This window comes from Pezoporus flaviventris, unplaced genomic scaffold (genome assembly GCF_033815535.1).
Source record: "Pezoporus flaviventris isolate CSIRO_AGI_PZ_B2104156 unplaced genomic scaffold, CSIRO_AGI_Pfla_v1 ptg000045l, whole genome shotgun sequence".
Classification (NCBI taxonomy): domain Eukaryota; kingdom Metazoa; phylum Chordata; class Aves; order Psittaciformes; family Psittacidae; genus Pezoporus; species Pezoporus flaviventris.
The window spans coordinates 22,934,393-22,957,032 of record NW_026892593.1 but is presented as its reverse complement, the minus strand read 5'-3'; the positions used below and the strand labels follow the sequence as shown (position 1 = coordinate 22,957,032).

The 22,640-nt window shown below is 36.7% G+C and overlaps 1 protein-coding gene across 1 annotated transcript in view; it reads left to right on the top strand.

Annotated features, from left to right (window-relative positions):
- MDFIC (MyoD family inhibitor domain containing) overlaps positions 1-22,259 on the top strand; it is a 52,164-nt gene extending 29,905 nt beyond the window's left edge. The window contains 2 exon segments of the mRNA XM_061467686.1: positions 4,513-4,788; positions 18,616-22,259. Of these exon segments, the coding sequence (XP_061323670.1) occupies positions 4,513-4,788; positions 18,616-18,863 (524 nt within the window). The 3' untranslated portion in view covers positions 18,864-22,259.
- Positions 22,260-22,640: the final 381 nt, after the last annotated feature.

The window sequence follows — 22,640 nt, the reverse complement described above, 5'->3', positions numbered from 1 at the left end:
ATGTTTTCTTTTGATTCACTTTGATTCTGAGGAGTCAGTATTGTATGTATGTTTGTTTTTGTGTTTTGTATAGAATCCCTAATGATAGCTTAGACTGTCCTCTTTTGGTTGAGAGTTTCCATGTGTTGACATACATTTTTCTAGCAAATGCCTGCATCAGGATTTTTCTCCTAAGAACAGCTTTTGAAAGGTGTAAATAATGTATTGTCAATGTGGATACGTATGTCCATATTTATTTAAACTGTGCTAAGAATTTTACAGTCTAAACGGGAATGTGCAGAGTTACTTCAAAACCATCAAGTAAATATTTGGTACTCAGATATTTTTTCACCAGATAGTAACCTCACAATTAAATTATGATGTAAAGTCAGTTAAATAATAGCAAAAGTTATTGTATTAAGGCCCACTTTGCAAGGAAACCAATGACAGGGAAGCAGTGAAACACGCTAATAGATTATATGCTATAGCAATATATTGCCTTTTTATTGCTTTTCCACAGGCAGCAGATTCATGTACAGTTATTACTAGCTACATTATCTGCTAGTTTTCTATCAAAAAAGATTCAGTCTATTGAATCATTAATCCAATATTTATCATTCTTATTGAAAATCCACTAGTGTTAGCACTGTATAAAATATTGACTTAAATCTACTGGTTTTGCTAAAGATTAAAAACATATTAACCTAAAAAGCACAGTATTTCTTAGGACATTTGAAACTATTCATTGTGGATGTTTGAAATGGCAATTTTTCTGTGTTGCATGAGGAATGATTTTTTTTTTTTTTTAAATCTCTAACATATAGTAAGTGACCAGTGCCATCCTGATTTAAAGATGCTGAATGTTCATCCAACTCATATTTTAAATTTTGATGTGTATTGCCTTAGTTACTGAATATCAAGAATAAATTTTTTGCTCATACATAGAGTATAAAATGGGATCTTTTGTAGCAGCACACGGCCTGTTTAGAATGATATAACAGGCGCTGAATGTTCACATATCAAACAAAATGCCATCTTTCTGTAGAAAAGAGGTGTCAAAAAGTTTCTTTGTACCTTTAACGCATGTGATTATGTAGTACAAAATGCAGAGTTTGTAAAATTTCTTGAATATACAGGCAAAAAATGAATAATTCAAAACAACTCATAAGTTCTACATTCTATTGTATCTTTTATAACGCAGGCAGAAGATAGCATTGTGTTCCCAGTAGAGCTGAATTTGCACAAGTTACACCTCGGAAAATGCCAGATGGTCTATGGTCTACTTTTGAGAGCTGTCACATATGTAAAGATTTGAAAAAAGAAAGACAGCTGAATGAGAGCAGTGGATCATTAAAGAGAGAGTGAGAGTCCCTGGGTATCACTGTGTTTTAAGAATCATTGTGTCGTTCCCCATATTACACCTTTTTTTTTTTTAAGACATACACAACCTTTAAAAAATAAGGTAAAAATATTTCTGTTTTAAACTGAGTGGTTGTGGCTTAATCTTGGAACTGTCAATTGCTTTTGTTCTTTATGCTAGAATGCAGTCATATGGTTCCTAATTGGTTTCAAGTGTGTTTTAACCATAAGATTCAAGTCTCCCTAGTGCAAAATTATCAATAAAGTTAAAATAAATTTAAATTGAGATAACTAATCCATTTGGGGTTTTATTCCATTTCGATTTGACCCGCATATCACATGTGAATACTGTAAAGCCAGTCAGCTAAAAAGTTGTATGTTAATGCTAAAAGACTGAAGTAAGAGTACTTTGGGAACAGGATTATTTAATAAAAGGATTAAAAAAAAATCCTCACCAAAACACCAAAAATGTCTCCCAAACCTTTAGTAAAAATAATAATAAAAGCCTACATCTGTTTAGGTTCCCTAAGACTTCCCATTCACCCACAGTTTGACAGAAACACGCCTAATTTTGGAGACTGTATTTTGGATAATTTGTCACATAACTGTATTATAGCAAAGCACCAAAAATACACAAACAGTTGTAAGCTGTCACCACCAAATTAGCTGGCTTGGAAAAGGTCATAACTGTCAGTTTCAGAAACTTATGTCCAGACATGCAGAATTTTTAGTATGAGCTATTGTTTTTATTTACTGAGGAAGGTTAATCCCTCCCCAGTAATGCCAGGTTATTGGTATAACTGCACCACTCCACAGCTGGGAATCAGGCAGTGCAGTGTGAGGAAACATCATTTCATGGAATGTGAGAAGAACTGTTCTAAATAGTACATTTTACATTTGAATGGGGTAATGAAAAAAAAGCTATAGGGAACTATGAGTATGAACACTGAATTTCAGAGAGCAAAATTTTTATTCCTGATGTTGCCAAAGAATTAATTTTTGACTGAGGTTAAGTCTACATTGACTATTTTTAAAATGGAATGAAAACATTTTAATTTTTATAAAATTCGTTGTGCACATAAGTGGAAAGGACCTACATAAAGGGTTCCTGAATAGTCTTCTTTTAATGAATCCTATTCAGGTAAGTGAAAACTCCCTAAAAATCTGCTTTGGGTCCTTTATAAAAGTCTGGAAAAGTGAACAGAATATATACTACAAATCAAATTCCAAAGTGAAGAAAGTGGCTTGCTTATGCTTCTCTTTGTAAGTTCTGCAAACACTAATGCAAAAGTGGAAGGAAGAGCAGTTTCAGTTTTGGCAATGAAAAACTTTTTGTGCAACGGTTAGTTGTTCAGGTGTCAGCATTGTGCTCCTGCTTGGTTAGATGGAGGTTCATGAGCAATTATTTCTGGTAATGGATGGGAGTAATCTTTGTCTTCCTTGCAACATCTTTGGAAAGATTAAGCCAAAAATGTTTTTCCCAGCCCTTCCTTTCTTTCCTGCAACACAAGATTATCACTTTTATAAAGTTCTATCAGGGTTACTCTGACCTAAATAGATGTGTTTAGTCTAGAGTATCTTCTTAAAATCCTAGTTCATATTTAAACTATTATGAAGAGTATCTCTTGTCTGTCAATGCGACCAGGACTTAAAGTTTAAGATTCATACGAAGATTAATCTAGACAAGTTTGTGATAGTTGGAGGAAGCAGCCTGAGAATGGTGTCAGTGTCCTTGGTAAAAGGGAAGCATTTAGAGTTTGAAGGCAAAATCAGGACTCAGAGTCTTTTTAAAGACCATGTTGGTATGCATGTCCCAGTAATATTTGTTAAAAAGTTTTGTAACTTTTACCTGAAGTGATCAGTGGAGATGTTTCTTTTAGAGGAAGGCAAGTATAGTTATCTTTACATATTGTTATCTTGGACACAGTGTAATATACATTCAAAGCTATACTGTAAAATCATCTGAAAATGGATGCTAATCATTTGAAAAGAGAATGAACTGCAGCATTGTTTTTCTTTACTGCTGGCACTGTTCAGTCTCTCTTCATCTGGGTGGTCAGTAGTATCTGTACTTCTTCCTTGACATTAGATTTATAAATAGTTGAAGATTGGGCTGTCTGAAAAGACTATGTCCAAGCATGATGCAGTTCTGATTAAGAGAGGTGATTGGGCTGAGCCTTTGATTATGAAATATTATTGTGTTACTATGTGCATAGTTTAATTAGTTTTCAAAGTCTGTTTTTTTTCTTTTTTTTCTAAATATGAATCTTCAAGTTGGATCCTGCATCTTTTCTTTAGATACGTGCTTTAAATATATAAACAATATGTTTTTCCATTCTCCTTTATGATACAGTACCTCAACAAAGAATGGTTAAGTTTCATGCCCTCTCTTTAAAATAGGGTTATATACACTTGGAGTCTTAGCCAGGCTACTGCAGATTCCTGCTTTGACTGGTTTTGTACTTTTTTCCTTTGACCATTTCAGTTTGTTGCCATTAAGAGCCCTAACTGGCCCATTAATGCAATTTTAAAAATTGTCATTCTGAATTGAGCTGTGGCTTGCCACAGCTGTGTGGTGTTTGAATGTGTGTTTCTTCTGGTTACTGGTTCACCTCTTCCACAAAACCAGATTTTGATTTGCTCTGTTCTTCCCAGCAATCCATGAGAGGCTTTTTAGTGGGGCCTGTTGCAGTAGGACAAGGAGTGATGGTTCTAAGCTAAAAGGGGGAGATTCATGCTGGATGCAAGGAATAAAATTCTTTAAAATGAGGGTGGTAAAATACTGGAACAGGTTGCCCAGAGAGGTGGTGGATGTGCCATCCCTGGAGACATCCAAAGCCAGGCTGGATGTGGTTCTGAGCAGCTGATCTATTGAAGATGTCCCTACTCACTGCAGGGGGTTGGACTAGATGACCTTTGAAGGTCCTTTCCAAAAGAAACTATTCTATGATTCTATGATTCAACACCTTTTTCTCTCATTCTCTTGCATTTCCCCCATTCTTTCTTTGTCTTCCCTAAAGGAAATTTATCTCAGTTTTGCTACTTTTTCTCGTGTTCTTGATTTTTTCCTTCTTCAAATTGCTTGCCTTATTCTCCCTGTGTAATTCACAGAGTCTTGCAAACCTTCTGTGTGGTGCTGAATTTAAATTAACCCTTTCTTTCTTTTATTTTAAGCACAACCTCAACGCTTGCCTCAGCCGAATACTTCAGCACTGGAAAGGGGTGAGGAAGAAAGTGGCAAAATCCAAAATGGCCACGCGGGTCTGAGTAATGGAAGTGGAATTCACAATGGGATCAAGCACGTGCCTGCAGACAACAGAAAACATTCGGCTCCTGTTTCAGAAAAAATGCACAGAAAAATTCAGTCCACCTTGTCTGTCAACAGCAGTGGCAGCAAAAAAAGTAAAATAAGCTCTGCGTTTTCTCAAAAGCCGGGTACTTCACCTGAAGGTAAGCAGGAATTCTTATTAAAAAAACCCCAAACCGAATAAAAACTAGCCAAACCCTGTTCTCACTAATAGTTATGCAATCAACCAAAAATCATTGAAGAGCATGACTCATGCTCCAGAAGCAAATAGAAATCATTATGATAAAATACAAGTTATGTCCCCAAAGGAAAATATTTGAAGGAATTTGAAGCAATGGGAGATTTCTTGCTTTCAAACATTTGGCCAACATCGCCTCATAATGTTTTGGTCACTTTAGTTAGAATCCTGAACTGTTACAAACTCTTGTCAACATTGTCACATATACACCAGAAAAACAGGTTAAGGCACTAGTTCAAAGCATAGGAAATGCTTAAATCCAGTCATGGCAGGCTCCATGAGGGCAGAGTTTACTTTTGAAAATGTTATGTTAGCAGGTATTCTGACTAGCCATGGGGTCTGAACACTAGGTTTGGACCTGTGCTTCAGTGTTTTACATGCCTTATGCTGTATTTGGGCAGTAGATAATTTGCCTGAAAGAGCTTTTTACTCCACATGCACAACTTAAATAAGCAAAAATAATTTCCCTTCATGCAAAGAGTTGTGGTCAACGGCTCAATGTCCAGCGGGAGACCAGTAACAAGTGGTGTCCTCAGCGATCGGTGTTGGGACCTGTCTTTGTCACTGACATAGACAGTGGGATTGAGTGTGCCCTCAGCAAGTTTGCTGATGATACCAAGCCGTGTGGTTCGGTTGATACGCTGGAGGGAAGGAATGCTATCCAGAGGGACCTCGACATGCTTGTGAGGTGGGCTGATGCCAACCTTACGAAGTTTAACCGTAACAAGTGCAAGGTCCTACACCTGGGTAGGAGCAATCCCAGGCACAGCTACAGGTTGGGCAAAGATGAGATTCAGAGCAGCCCTGTGGAGAAGGACTTGGGGGTGTTGGTTGATGAGAAAATGAACATGAGCCGGCTTCAGTGTGTGCTCGCAGCCCAGAAAGCCAACCGTATCCTGGGCTGCATCAAAAGGAGCGTGACCAGCAGGTCGAAGGAGGTGATCCTGCCCCCCTACTCTGCTCTCGTGAGACCTCACTTGGAGTATTGTGTACAGTTCTGGTGTTCTCAACATAAAAGGACATGGAACTGTTGGAACAAGTCCAGAGAAGGGCCACAAGGATGATCAGGGGACTGGAGCACCTCCTGTATGAAGATAGGCTGAGGAAGTTGGAGCTGTTGAGCCTGGAGAAGAGAAGGCTGCATGGAGACTTCGTATCAGCCTTCCAGTATCTGAAGGGGATCTTATAGGGACACTGGAGAGGGACTATTCATTAGAGACTGTAGTGATAGGACAAGGGGTAATTGGGTTAAAACTCAAACAGGGGAAGCTTAGATTGGATATAAGGAAGAAATTCTTTACTGTAAGGGTGGAGAGCACTGGAATGGGTTGCCCAGGGAAGATGTGAATTCTCCATCCCTGGCGGTGTTCAAGGCTCGGTTGGACGACGAAGCCTTGGGTGGTATGATTTAGTGTGAGGTGTCTCTGCCCATGGCAGGGGGGTTGGAACTAGATAATCTTAAGGTCCTTTCCAACCCTAACTATTCTATGATTCTATGTTTTAGCTGTGTGTGTTTTCATTGCTTGCAGTTACCATAATGGTCCCAGAGTTACTGAGCCTCCCCTCAATCTTCCCATTAACACTAATACACTGAATGGGCTTTGCTCCTGTGTGTCACAAGAAATGTGCAGAGGCTTTATGAATTTTATTGGTTTGAGGCAGGCATAGATGCAACTGCTTAAAAAAAACCTCTGGGAGGTGGGTACTGACACAGTTTCTTAGAGAACTGGGAGATGGTATTGTTCTGTGAAACAGGGAGGATTCTTTGCCTAGATGAAAAGGAAGAAGGGTCATGACTGCACATGGTGGCCTGAATGAAGTCTACTGATGACAGTGGAGTGACTTATTTTGACTTCAACTACTTCAGTCAAACCTACTCAGTGAATTTATGTAGTAATATCAAGAATAGCTTCACTCAGACTGTGCTATGGGCTGGTCCTCCTTGCTGTGGTTTATTTTTGTATCTTCAAGAGCCTACTGTTATTTTTCTGTTGCACTTGCAGCCCTCTAACATTTCTTTCCAAAATCAAAACTTCATACATCCTATATTCCCCTTATCTCTTTCTGTTATGTGAAAACCAGTTCGCCCTCCAGCCTCTAGATATTTTTGTTACATATTACTCCTTCATGCCGTATCAAAAAACTGTAAGTGAAGAGACCTAGATCTGCTCACAGGACTGGTACAAAGTGCAGGCCTCTGAATTTAAGAAATTCAGCCTCTGAAAAAAATATTAAAGAGTTCTAACGAGATGGTGCCTGCCCTGTTCGTGCCGCTATGCAGTTATGTATAAGAAACACTTCTTTTTTTCTTTAAAATTATAGTGGAATAAATACAGTCAGTGAGGTTTTTTGTTTGTTTGCTTGTTTGTTTTACAACCTTGGCAATGATTATGTCAACTTACTAAATGATTGAGGAGAAAATTAAGATACCTTCATTTTAGCTCTAAATTCTAATGTCTTATTTTAATAGCCAACACGATTTGTGTTAGTTGCCTGAAACTGTTAGTATATAATTTTCTATATACAATAAGAAGTTATATTTTTAAAGGCATATCTGATTACAGTATAAATAATTAAATTGTGTTGTCACACTTACTTAGACTTCCAAAGTACAGAAATGCAGGGGAATCCTTACTGTAACAGGTAGTTTCTTGAGTCACCTAATAGCTAAATGAAACATATTCAACGTTATACATCTAACTTTGCAGTGTTCTCATTTTTGAATGTGGGAACTTGGATATATACTCTGAATAGCTTGGCTGATAATGTCTGCTGCTCTGAGTTTTCTTTTAACCAATGTAGTCAAGCACAAATTCTATCATGCAACAATTAAAGTATATTTAGGGTATTTTGATATGCCTATAAAGGAATATTTGTTTTAAAAAGATATATTTTTTTTTTACACTTACTTTTACTTTACAGTTCTCTGGTAGTCAGATGTTTGTGTCTGCACATGTGCATGCAAACATGTACATGCCACCTGAGAGTTTCTTCAGCTTTTCAGTTATTTACCCTCTTGGGCTGCATGGAGGAACTATAGGCTATAAGTAGTGTTCTTATCAAATCATTACCTTGCAGGAAGTATCAATATATACTTAATTTGTTCTATTATCCCTCAGTTTTTTGTAAGATGCACAATCAGTGACTCTGGCAATGGTCAGTTGAAATATGTAAAACACGAAGAGCACTAAGGAAAAAATAATGTAGATTTATCTGTAGCTTAAAAATAATTTATTAATCTAAGAAATGTTAAACCTTTATGACTACTTCTGGATGGCTACACTTTAAAAACTTGTTATAATTAGCCAGGTTATTTGTTCAAAGGAGCTCATTTGCATTGAAACCAGCTATATATATACGCTTGATGAATGCATCTAACTATACTAAGCCAGAAGAGCACCTTAGTAAGTCCCGTGACTGAGGATTGCATAGACTTTATTTCAAAATGATGTACACATTGATTTGAACCTAACTTCGAAAGCTTCCTTGTATTATGAATCATAATTTTGTGGGCAAAGAGGCATTTCTGTGAGCAGTTGTCTCTTCTGATCCAGTGACATTTCTGTAGAAACTAGCAAAAAGGTTTGCAGGAGGATAGAAAAGATAAGAAATTGTTGGAAATTATTTGCAGTGTTGCTTTACTTAGCTTTGCTTTAACTTGTACCATGTTAACCTCGGAAGCTGAAGAGTTGCTGGGTTAAAGTTTACTTGAAGCTATACATTTCTGTGCACATCTCTACAGTATAATAATATAACTGTGCAGGTTCTTATGTAACCTTATGCAGAAAGAGAAAAGTTATGTTCATTTTTATACTGTGAGTACTGAATAATCAATCACCTGAATTAACTCAGCTACTTCCATTTACTCTAGTGCCCAAATGATTTTAGTAGAAAGAAATACAGATAAACCTTGACCCTTGCAGTTATTCCGTTCATTTGTAATTTTGCTGTTCCTTATGTATGACCTTAGATTTTATGGTCTAATTTTTAGTTGGGGGCAGAGGGTAGGGTTGTGTTGGTTTGTTTGTTTGGGTGGGTTGGGGGGGGGGTTGTTTGTTTGTTTGTTTGTCTTAGTAACCAAACCTGAAAACACATGCCATATATTTTTACTTCATCTGCCAGCTCTTCCATCATGGCTGCTCTGCATTCGTGCCAGTCAGGAGAATAACTGATTTTAAGTAAAGCAAAGGGGACAGAAAAAAGAAATAGTTTATGTCCTCAGAAGGAAGAAAAGTGAAAATTATGGTTGTCAAGCTGACTATAGAAAACATAAAGTATTTTTCACTTTCTTATTCCCTCCCAACATCTGCATTCTTCTTGTTTCTTCTTAAAAGACAAGATTTCTGGAGCTCCACACCTATTTGTAATGCAAAGTAAGTCCAGGTCTTGTAGCTCATGTTTGTTTAAAAGGTTAGCAAATAGAATCATAGAATGGTTAGGATTGAAGAGGACCTTAAAATCATCAAGTTCCAACCCCCCTGCCATGGGCAGGGATGCCTCACCCTAGACCATATCGCCCAAGGCTCTGTCCTACCTAGCCTTGAACACTGCCAGGGATGGAGCATTTACCACTTCTTTGGGCAACCTATTCCAGTGCCTCACCACCCTCACAGCAGATAACTTGTTTCTTATATCTAACCTGAACTTCCTCCATAGAAGTTTAAATCCATTACCTCTTGTCCTATTGCTACAGTCCCTGATGAAGAGTCCTTTTTTGACATGCAAAAGCATGTTGTTTCATATACTGCAGTCTTGAGGATATATATCAGAAAGGTAAATGAATTTCAGTATTATTTTACCCAGGATAGCACATCTCATGAAGGTTAGTGCTTCTGTTGGTTTCCAGAGTACTAGACAGCCCTAATGCAAGCTATAAAATCTCCCAGTACCCCACCCCATCAAAATCCCCCACCATAGTTAACAACTCTTCTACTAATTGTTCCAGCTGCAAACTCTTCCAAGTGTTGTGAGCTTTTGAAATTGAAGTGCTTAAAATATAACAGGAATTTTGGTACCAGTAGTGTTGAAGCTTTGAAAAATTCCTTTTTTAAATGAGCCTGTAGTGTATGGAGTTGTGTCAGCATTCCAGAATATGCTGTTTAGAAACACTTCTGCATCCCGTGAAGCTTAAGGAGGGTGTGAATGCACTCACCAACTCTTCTCTTCCTCTGCAGCTATTGTTAATCCATATTGTCCCTGAAGAACTCTTACTCAGCTCCATAACTTACATTAGAAAATTCCAAAGGAATTATGAAATAGTAGGAGTGTCTCTCCTGAAAAACAGTTTTTAAACACTGTTTCAGTTCTAACGATTTTTCAAAGGAACTGGATAGGTTTTAGTGCATATTTGGAATAAAATATTTTTTTAATTCAAAGAAATTTTAATAATATTTTACTTATTTATGTTGGAAGTGTCACATTTCTCCCAAAACTCTGGCTGGTAAGACCTCTAGCAGAGAATTGTCACTCCATGGCACCTGTCGTATGTAGTGCAGAGAAACACCTGGAAACCTGCAAAAGCAATTGTAAACAAGTTAAAAGGCAGCAGTCTAGCTGCTGTGTTTGGAAGCAGTAGAACCTCTCTGAAGCAACTTTAACAGGGGAGGAGTTCTAACGGAGATAGCAGCGTAGCAGCTAATGGTAAATCTACATGTTAGGAAATTAAGAAAAATGGGTAGCTGAATTACATACATATATGTATTAGAGTAGTGGAAGGTATAAGTAGTAATGACATGAAGAGTTGGAGGAGAAAACAGAAGAAGAAACTGGAAGTGGGACAGATGGAAAAGGAATTTAATTAAGCAGGTGGAAGGGACAAAATGAAGTAGGCACTAATAGTTTTATAAAAATGAAAAAAGAAGTTTTCCTACCAAAACCTCTTGAAGCTTTATGTTACGCGTTTTTATAACAAAAGCAGTCATTTATTAAAGTTAGCGATGGAGAGAGGGAACACAGGTTTTAATACAGTTTTGAAACAGAGCTCTTGCTTCTTGTCATGTTTCTGTGACCTCGCAAGTTTAGTTATCAGGATAGTTCCCACCACTCCAGTAATTTGTGATAATTTGAGTTTAGGGTGGTACTTCACCTATGCAAAAGGCTGAGAGCATACACAATTGCTGTATTCATCTGGAAATGGTAGCTTGTTAAACTACTATGAGCAAATCATGAGCCTGCCACCTGTGTGTGCAGAGAGTTCTTCACTTTATTCCTTCCCAGACTCCCTAAACCAGACAGACATTAGAAGGCATCTTTGTTCCAAGGATTTTTTTTTAAGATGGGTCTTAGGAAGTGTACTAAGGCTAGATGCAGGTTATGTGAGGTAGAAAAAGAAAGCCTGCAGTGTAGGGGTGAGGCTCTGGAGAAGGACAGGCAGTGAAGGCTTGCAGCCAGATTGAAGTTGCCACTTGTGCTTTTCCAGGAGCAAGTCCTGAAGCAACTTTCCTCAACCTGCTGGACTGTGTATCTTGTGCTGCTGAACTTAGAGATGCAGTGAACCATCTCACCCAACTTGTAGGTTTTTTTTAAATCCATTGTTTAAAATTCAACTTTTCAGTGTGCATTTAAATAAGACACTTTTTCCCCTTTTTAGTATAATGCAACTTCATCTGTTCGAAGTGATGAATCCAAGCATGGGGTTGGTGGGCACTATTTAACTTACGGTGCTGACTACATTAAGTTATTACAGTATCCCAAGTGATATTCATGGCTTAACTGAAGATGAAGCAAGTCCACCAAATACCCTTTGTGTTAAGCCACAGTCTTAAGAACCACTAGGTTCATATACACAGCAAGTAGTGGGTAGTTCTCTTAGCAGGGTAGCAGACCTCTGTTTGATATAGGAGCATCTTATTTTGGTTTATGTAACTTTGTATAAACTGAAAAATAGTTTTCAGTCAACTTTCCTTTCCTTTTAGACCTATGATTTTATTTATTTTTAATTACTTTTTTCCTTCTTGAGTGCCACAAGAGCAGCAGTAGGTTTTCTTTTATATACAGTAGGTTTTCTTTTATATACTACTCTGTCATTGGACTGGTATTATTTACTGAAATTTGGTATAACTGCATTATACCACGCATCGCCTAACATTGCGGAAGTATCTGCTGATCATTTCTCTGTTTTTTTCTAAACATGCATACACTTCTGAAATCTATCCCATAGCATTAAGTAGAATTTAGGCAGCTACCTAGTATTCTGCAAATCTCTCTATTTGGGCCAAAATTTCCATTGTTATCTTTTAGAAATTGATTTAAAGTGGATTTGTGACTAAGCGTGAATTGCTACACAGCTTTTATTGTGGGACAAGGTCGTATCAGAACACAGCTGTCAATCGGGCAGTGGGCAGATAACATTATAATATGGTCAAACCTGTGATTTTTAAGAAGGCATTTTGAGGAGTTGTATGTTTTAAGGCTGGGTAATATTTTTGTTTGCACAGAGGTCCTGGGAGGTGATTTTCATGTTGTGTAGCAAAAGTGAGTGGAAAACAGGGACTGTAACATAAAAAGGTCTTCTCACAGTATCCAGTCTAAGGTCGTGGTCTAGCTAGCACCTAACTAGTCTCAGTATTTGCAGTGATGAGCAATGGCAAAGAAAGCTTCTAAGGAAGTCTTAGATGCTGGAAATTGGCCCATTTTTTTTTTTGTATATTTGTATGTTTGAACTGGATCATTTTACTCCTGAAGTTACAGCTGCATTGAGAATTTGGTGAAAGTTTCCATGTGTTTTGCAGTGTAATTTTCCTGTTCAGGCAACATTCTAATTTTTTTGATCAATTGAGATAGTCTTCTATTTTAAAATGCCAAAATGTCACATACACTATGCTTTGTAAGTATATTTTCCTCTGTCTAAATAGATGTAGCTCTGTTATCTAGAGATAACTATACTCCATAAGACATGTCAGTTTTTTCTTTCTGCATTTCTTACTTTTCCTTGAGCATTTTTCTGGGTGGGAATGGGTAGCAGATGCTGCACGTCAACCCTGTACATTACAGGAACAGTGGTGTGATGGTGTGTGGACAGCTGCTTGGGAAATTTAGGCCTCACCTCAGTGCAACGCACACCTTTAAGACACTTGTGTGGGATGGTTCCTCGTACACTGGCTGTGCCACTCTGGCTGTGGACTCTCTCCACTGTCAGCGCTGCGTGTTCATCCCTGCTGCTGCTGCCTGTAGCACCTGCTGGGGCTTCTGTTCTGGGCTCTGCAGGGGCCAGCAATAAACCACCGCAGACAACCTCAGGTACCACTTTGATTGTGGTTCTGCCCTTCTTGGTTCTTGCTGTGAGACAGCAGAGTGCCTGGAGATTTGTTCTGAGTTGGCTGAACTCGGTGAATAGAGTTAGTAAGAAGCTGACCAGGGTCACCATCCTGTAAGCGAGCTTATTTACTGTTGCAGACATTAAAACCTTTTATCATGTGTGACCTGCCTGCTTGATATGAAAGCTCGTTGGGTCAGTTTGTGACAGTTTGGTGTCAAACATTACAAAAGCAGCACAAATCAGCCTGTGTGTGTTTCTCTGTACATTTTTCAGTTTAACTTCCTTGTCCCTTGTACAGTTTCGATGGTCAATAGTTATCTTAAAAGTCTGTTTCTTAAGTAGAGCTACACCTTTTCATAAAAATGAAGAGGAGGTGATGAAGGGGAAGTTGAAATGAAAGAAATGTGCATCTTGGTATTTAAAAGGAATTAGAGATCGGGGTAATGTCTGTTTGCAAAAGTTTTGGAACTAAAGAGTGGTGTGCACAAACAAATATTTAAAGACATGGACAAAATTTAAAGTTAATTGTTTATATTGTTTCTTTTGCTTAAATGAGCATAGCTGTTACAGCTGAGTGTCCTGGGTTCAGCTGTTTAACAGTTATTTTTATCCTTCTTAGTAGCTGGTGCAGTGCTCTGTTTCCAACTTAAGTCTCAGAGCCCTGACACTGGAATAGACTGGGGCCCTCTGGACTTTGATCAAATATGTGAAGGTTTTAAGGTATTTTAAGGTGTTTTAAAGTATTTTAGGCTATTTCTTGTCAGAATATTGTGTGTCGTAATATTTATACGCCAAAGTAGATTTACGTGTACTGTATATATACTCTTTGGTTAAATCAGCACAAAGTAGCTGGATATGTATACAATATAAGCAGCAAAACCTTGGACAAGTTGGTTGGGTTTCTGTTTGCCTTGGCATTGTTTAACAGTTTTGACGAAGTTCCCTAACAAACATGTAACTTTCAGCAATGTGCCAGAGGACTAAGGAAACATCTTTACTTGCATTGGTATTTAAAAATGCTTCTTGGAATGACCCTTTTAACTTCAGGTCTAATTTTCATCCCAGGCTAAATGTAAGGATAATATAAGCTTGCATGTCTGAAAGTTCATCTTTTTTTCCCCAACTGTTAAGTTCATCTAATAAGTTATACTATCACTTCCTACAAACCAAGCCTTTTGTAATTTATGCCATTCAACATAGTTTTTGGTCATAGTCAACAAATGCGATAGTGTGCTTTGATGAAATTAAATGCATTTGAAAAGAGAACTAAAGCAGATGTACCATTTTTGGGGCTCTAAAATTTACGTCTGTACAGTGTTTGACACCGCATATGTTTACTTTTGTATAGTGCTGGTCTGTAGTGCAGCATTCCTCCATTCAGTAAAGTGTAATAATAGAAGAATTGAAAGACTATGGAAATTTGAGACTTGTGGTGTAGTATGGAAGTCCTAAGGAAAAGCTTATCTTCATTAATGCTAGGCTTATGCAGTAGACATAGACTAAGTTCTTTCTCTGTGGAAGTATTTAATGTTATCAACAGTACTGCATCATAAACATCAAGGCAGATGGAGTTTGGTCCTTGATAAAGGCACACATGTAATTCTTAATTACATTGATATATCTAATGGGAAAAGAAGTATGATTCTTCTAATTCTAATTAAGAAAAAAAAAGAATGCAAAGAAATAAATCATTTTAAGCTGGCATCTCTTTATAGTTTATCAGAAAATATTAAAATACACTCAGGGTTTACAGAAAACATGTTGTCAGACATTAAGATCACCCAATTTACTTTTTTTTCCCAAATACAGAAATTAAGTTTAGTTCCAGTTCGGTTAATGTGTTCCACCAATCACTCATGTGCAAAAGCTATTAGAATTTTGATATGGTAAGGTCAAAGAGTGGAAGTTAAGTATAGTCTTTATTCTTAATAAGTTAAAATAGTTTTGAAATTTAATCTGTAATTTAAAATAGACTCTTTGGTCTTAGAAGCAGGAAAGAATTATCAGAAAGTCTTGTAAAAGCAGTGAAATATATTTTAGGGGTCTCCAACATGGTAATGAAAAACCTGAGATCATCTTTTTTGGAGTGAGGTTTATAAAGCATCTTCTATGTGGCTAGATTCCACTGATCATGACACCCTGCAACAGAAATGAAAGGAAGTGGGGTTTAGCTGCATATTTTTTCCTGTGGAACTGACAGGTTTCTGTAGGAATGCGGGTACTAGAGAAGGATGTGAGTTTTGTGTAGCATGTAGATTGGTTATTACAAAAATAAATTGGTTATTATTACAAAAAAAAAACAAACCAAAACCCAGCAGTGACTGTCTTTTCCTTATAATTGCCACTGTAGATAAGAAGCTAAGAAGTAGGAGTCATATGTGGAAGAAATTATTCTTCCACCCATTTTATCCAAATATTTAGACCTTTAGAGTCATGATTCGAAATTCAGCAAGTTAGGCAGGACTAGGCAACAGTATGCTTCGTCATGGGTTAAATAATGACTACCTGGATAGCTGTTAAAAGTCAATAGCATGAAGAACATAAAAGCAAGACTATTTTGGGTTTGTCCTTGAAATGTGGATCAAAGTTTATGTTCATTGTAGAAATGAGTCATTGCAAGAATGAAGAAAGCAGTGAATGGCATCTTTACTTTCTGTTAAGTGTGTGTGGGTTAAGTAAAGTATTGTTATGTAAAGATTTTCTGAATGTAAAATTAGTTTTACCATCTGGGGAGAAGGAAATAAAATAAACAGTTGGTAAATGAATCCTTTTAGTGTTTCAGTCAGTGAAGAAGAGATAGAAAGAAAGACCTACCCCAGAGTTTTCATCATAGCACTAATGGCCAAAATTTCTTTCTGTGTCTTGGGCCAGTTTTTCATAGTTTTTACCTTTGAAATACCTTTATTTAAATCAGCACAAACTCTTCTTGTAAGTATTGATTTTGTGGTTTTTTTAGATTAGAAAGGTGAAGTTTTCTTGTGGGTCCAGAAAGTGCTTTCTGAGTGCAGTCCCATTCATTTAACTTATAATTCTCTCTCTTGCCCAATAATAAATATGTGCATTATAATTTTTGTGACTGTTTATTTCTCTTGCTGCAATTTTATATATCCCTGCATGAAGCAGTCAATGTTTGCTGAACATGATTTTCAGTACTGATACACATGAAGTTTTCTTATGGTCCTTTGTTTAAAAACAATATTTGTAGAACAGAATTTGTTGTGGCATTGTCTTCTTTTAGCTGTATTTTAAAGATGCAAAATAGTAAAAATCTCAGTTCCTCAAATATGAAGGCTTCTTACATAGAACTCTTGGCTTCTTTATCTTTTTCCTTCATATTAAAAGAAAATCTGAAAGGAGATTGTACCTGAACAAATTTAACACCATCTCCATGACAACCAGCTAATTAATCGCTATCACTCTGGCTTTGGTCCTCTTCAGTGAACTGATACTCCTCAGCTTTATTTCATATCTTCTGCATTTGCTATGAAGATCATTTATTTAGTGATAGTATTTCTTTGGGAAAAGCAGCTTTTTAATACAAGCAGCAACTTTCTTTAAAAACAACTCAATCTTACCTGTAGTTTCCTCTCAGTTTTGATGCTGCACAGTAGTGGGGAGTTTCTGAGGTTTGTTTGTTTGTTTCTGTGGGGGTTTTGTGGTTTGTTTTTTTGGTTCTTGTGTTTTGGTTTGGGTTTTTTGGTTTGTTTTTTTTTTTCATAGTTTTGTTGTTGTGGCTTTCCTTGTTTGTTTTTTTTCTTGCTTTTCCTGACATTTCCATTTTTTTTCATTTGGACATAAGTGCTCATTTTGCATATTGTGACTGTGAGCACATTGCAGTACAGGTATTCCCAAGCTAACCTGTGATCTCAGTGATCTAAGTAGTGTAGGAAGTAAAGAAATGAATCCCCAGTATTGTGATGTTTAGAGTGGACTAAGAGCTCAGGTATTTATTTTGCTCTTTAGGACATGTTTTGCATGTCTAAGACTATCACTGCATTGCTTTAGTACTTGTGCTTGCTCATGTAAAGTCATCGCTGTGCTATCCTGCAGTGAGAGTTTCTGTAATGTTAGAAGTCCTTTGACTCAATCGTTACTTGCCACAGCTACTGCATCATTTTTTGACATTTATAAATCTGTTTAGGAGTCCTGGTAATTGTATTACTGTTGCAAGTAATTGCAGCCCTTCCCCTATGATAGCAGTCTCCAGCCTGTGAACTGTAAAGTCTGTAGATAGTCAGACCAATTACCCATATAGCTCAATATGCTTTTTCCTACTGGCCTCTCATAGCAGATACCTTTGACAGAATTTAGGGACAGAGAAAGGATGAGCCTGGTGCAGAATATTTTCCCCTGCACATTTTCCCAGTCTTCAACTGTCTGTGGCTAAAAGAGTTCAGGACTAGTAAGCAGTAAAAAGAAGGAAAGCTGATGCTAGGAAAGAACAGTAATTCTCTATCCTGAATATTTCTTGAATTTTTAAGTTTTTGTTTTCTTTCTGGAGGACTCTTCACTGCCTCTTACAGATTAAATATGTTTATACATACAAATTTATACATATTATGTGCTTACTAGTGAAGGAGAGTGAAAATAACTGAGCATATCCCTTGCTCCTGCAGTTTCCTTTTCAGTGGCATATGTTTAGTTGCACTCTTTCTGTTTTCTTGTCTTGTGAATGTATTAATTATTTGAAGTTATTTTATATATTTACTCTTTGGGTGCAGACAGTTTGTGGGTCACCTCAATTATCCCATGTAATTTAATAGTACTTATGACAGATGGATGTTGATGTTCAAGTGTGGTTATTGAAGATTCTAGTACATTAAGAGGTTTGCTAAGAGATTTATGTCGAAAAGCAATAGAAAAATCTGTTTTGGTTGAATGTTTTACATATTGTTGAAAGTACAGAAATACATATAGCATGTTGTTATGCTGGTTTAAGTTGTGCAAAAAATGTGGCAACTCCCTTATTTTCTTCATAAGTAGCAAAAGAGATTCAGAAAGGCAAGATGTACTTGGAGAGGCTGGAAATAATTTTAGATAGATTCCTTCATAAGCTGATTTTTTTTTTTTAATCACTTTGTGGGCCTGCAGAAGTTACAACTGAAGATAATAGATATGGGTATTTTACATAATAAATGACTGGAAAAATGGATCTAAGCTGATGCTTAGTACTGGAGATTTGCATGAAGTGAAGTGGCAAAAGGAAACTTGCACCAAAACTGAACTAGGAGATGAGTTAGGCCTCAAAAGTGACCTTGAAGTTAGGAAACATCTTCTTTGTGGTGCTAGATTATGGCTATTCTGAATCATTGTCTTTCAGCTACTTATTTTTTATATTGTGCTATAACTGGATTTAGAATAACATGTTAATGATTTCTTTTTTTTTTTCCCCTTTTTTTGTTTTGTTTTCTTCATTCTGTTTGTTTGGTTTTTTTTGTTTGTACATGACATGATACTGAACTGGTACCTATGAAGATTGCTGTGTTCACTGTATACTGGCTTGCTTGTTCTGTGAATTTCTCACCCTCTGTAACATTGTTCTCGGAGAAGCATCCTGTGGCATCTGCACATCGGAGGCCTGCTGCTGCTGCTGTGGGGACGAGATGGGAGATGACTGTAACTGCCCATGTGATATGGACTGTGGCATAATGGACGCATGTTGTGAATCTTCAGATTGCTTAGAGATCTGCATGGAATGCTGTGGGATCTGCTTCCCGTCATGAAATATTTATCCCTTTTTATTTTATTCTCTATAAAACTGGAGAGCTTTTCTTTAAATACATTTGAAGAAATACAAGGTAAGATATTCACACAACCAACTGGTATTGCACTGTTAATTCTCTTTATATAATTTTTTTTTTTTTTTTAAACCAGTCCTCAAATCTGTATTCTAACACAAATTGTATAGCTTTATATGTGAAACTCAAGCTACATTCCAGCTTCCTTTTGGCTTTGCAAATGGAAGACTTTATTGAAACCGAATTATAGGCCTGATGCCACAGGCTGCATGAGGGCAAAATTGCCATTTGAATAAAATGACAGATTTTTGTCAGAGAAGAGATTACAGGGCAAAGACTTAAGTATTTGCCTTTACCTAGTTTAATGTTTAAACGCTTAAATGCCTCCATGCATAACATGCCTTTACGGGCATTCTGAAAAGCAAAATAACTTTATTTCAATCTGTTTGGGTTGAAATCAACTTTGCTCTCTTGTTTTAAACTTAATCGAGAAGTTAGCAACAGAAATCTACTGTTGGTTTTGCTACAGTAGTCACGTTGGCAATATTTCTTTTGTTTTGAATATCTCAGTATTGATACTATGGGAAGATATGGCAAACTAAAATCAATGTAAGTTTTGCCATGGGCTAGAGTAACAAGATTTCATTGTTATAAATCAAGACAGAACAGAGAACTTATATTTTTCTTCACTACTAATATTACTTGAAATGCTTCTTTTTAGAAAGAGACTTCGTAAATCTGTATAGACATGAAATATATCCTTAGGCTAACAGACTAACTAATAGACTAACAAATTTCAAGTTTTGGCTATTAAAAGGAAATTATATAAGGTTCTTTCCAACCCTTAACTATTCTATGATTCTGTGATTATCAGAATTTAACTCAAGAATCTAAGCCTGACGATAAGTGGCCCTGTCAGTGCTTGGGGTATTAGAGCCAGTCACATAATGTAGTATTTATTTCTTCACTGCTTGAGAAAGATCTGCAGAGGATGGCAGAATTTAAATGGGTTATAAAGACAAAATTAAAACTGACTTGATCAAGAAATTCTGTCATTGAACATAAAATGCAAATGCAAAAATGTTTATTCTCAGATATGTTTTAAGTGTTATTTTAAAATAACTGTGAAAAAAAGAATGAAATCTAAAAAATGTATGAAGTCCTTTAAAAATAAAAGGATTGGGATTTAAAATATTTGAAAAATACAGTTAGGATCTGATGGCAACTTTTTCCCTGTATATGATTAAGGTTTTCTGTGAAAAAATCTCTGCTTGTCATTGTAATTGTCAAAAGGACTTGGTCCAACACAGAAAGAGGTTTATGTCATTCCCAGATTTCGGGAATAATGGTACCATTTTCTTTACCACTTGTTAGTTTCTTACATCCATGTCTGTAGCTCGTCAACTTTTCAGTGTAAACCACCTACACATCTTGATCACATAAACTTTCCTGTCTACACTCCAGATGTCCCATTTGTAGGTTGTTGGATCTCATAAATTTAGGCTTTGTTACAAGAGTCATCGAGAGCCAATAGCATATTTCTGTAGAGTGAATTGACCATAAATGTCTCTTTCCGCTGTAGTGAATTCAGTTTATGCAAATGTGACAAGCTAAAGATCACAGGCGTGTGAAGCTAAGTCAACAAATGGTCTGGTAGGAACCAAAGCTTCTCTCCCTGTGAACACTGACTAGTAGTGCCTACTACTGCAAGTTATCACTGAAGGTAACATAGCCGAATCCTCAACTGTGCTAGGGAGCTGGGAGGTGTTACGTTTTGCCTTATCATCTGCGATATTGTGGTGTATTCTCATACAGTGCAGACTTACCTTGAGGGTTTCTTACCTGTTTTTTCATAGTTACTACAAGAATTGATCCGTACCATGGTGTTTTGGTTCAGTTTGTTTGTTTGGTTTGTTTATCATATATTGGGCCAGATTCAGATCGGTGTTGCATAAACTAGGTGCATTTTCATTAATGTCAGAATTTTCCATTGGTTTAGCTCCAGCTAGAGAGCACAAAGATATTATGGTAATAGGCAGGCTAATAAGGAATCATATAGTTAAATTGATAAATTCCCTGAGCTCAGAATCAGGCCCACAGGGCTCAATTATGACTCCTAAAAGTCTGAACCACTCTGGGAAGGGGGGAAGAGGTGCCTTGGTTGAGTGGCAGTGCCTGGAGGCATTTTGCCTTTGTAAGGTATAATGCCTCTGGGGAAATTGGGGGCATCACAGTGAGCACTGGGACTTGATGCACCTTGGAAAAAGTGTAGAGACTGCTTCACCCAATGTAGTTCTGTGGTTGACACCGTGGTCATGGGGATGTACTCTCTGGTGCTAGGCAGCAGCATAAACTGTCCTTCCTCATGTCCTTCTGGTCATGGAGAGATGAATTATGGCTGTCCAACTGTGCTTTTGAGAATGGGGAAGAAGGTTTCCAGTGTCCTGTCCTGACCCAATGTCTGTGACCTGCCAGAGCATTTTCATTTTTGTGCTTGGAAAACTGCACAGTTGTATTAAGCTTTTAATGAATACCAGATCCTAATAAAAAATATTTTTACCGCAGAAAGATATAGTTAAGAAAAAATGAAAATGCCAATCTGTGTAAAAGTTTATCTATACAATTTGCCCAGCACAAACCCTTGTTTCTACTTACAGGAATTGAGAGGGTTTTTTGATCTGTTGAAATTATGAAAACCTTGGAAATGTCTTTGCTATTAAGCATTTACTTCCAATACTGTTAAAATACAAATAATAATTACAGGAACTTTATTGATGCCTTTATGTGTATGTGTACAGCCTCTCTCTCACATGCACACACATGTATGCAAATATATTACTTCTTTTCCCACTTCGTTTGTGAAATACTAGGAAGTGAAAATAGTGTTGTTTAACCCTCATAGTGAGTAGAAGTATCAAAGTGTTACAGACAATTGAAAAAAAATTTAAAAATATGTGATTTCTTTGACATTTAAATATAGTCTGCTACTGTTTGTCATAGAGATATTAGCACTTTTGTAAAATGTATCTGTAGCAGAGAATATTAGTATGTAGTTTAAGTAATTCCTTTCTATGTTTATATTCTTAAATGCTGTTTTGTGATTTTCACTCTATAGGCAATCTTGTAAGCACCTTGTGTAATTAAATCAAGCAGAATTAGAAGGAGTCAAATGTGAAAATACAGTTTAAATAAAATTAAAACATCAGAACTTAACTGTCTGTTTTATAATAGCTCTTGTGAACTTGTACAGTGTTTCAGTAAATAGTTCTGCAAACTGGCCCATTTGAAAAAATGGTAACTTGCTATTTGTATTTTATATCAACTGGATGTGCTATTCTCAAACACTATTTTGAAATAAAGATCTTTATTTTGAAACTTTGAGAGGTCTTCTAGTCTTGCCCTGTTACTCATCTGAATTATAATTTCATGTCTTATTTTTGATTTTTTTTTTTCCTGTTACATTTCCTGGTGGCTTTGGCCTTTGAGTTGTTTGCACAGAGGATGCGCCAGTGTACGTGAGTTGTCTTACAGGTGGAGCCATCTCAGGCACTAGAAGCTGTGCTAGCATGAATCTCCAATAGTAAAATACTTTGTCAGTAAAAGGGCAGAGTCATTCCTTAGTGAAGTTGCGTTAGTGAGGTGAAATTCCAGCAATGATTGTATTTTATCAAAATTAATATTATTTTAATACATCTGTAGCAACAGTATTCAGTTTACTAAAAACAAGCTAAACAACATTGTAGTCAGTATTGCAGTAGACCT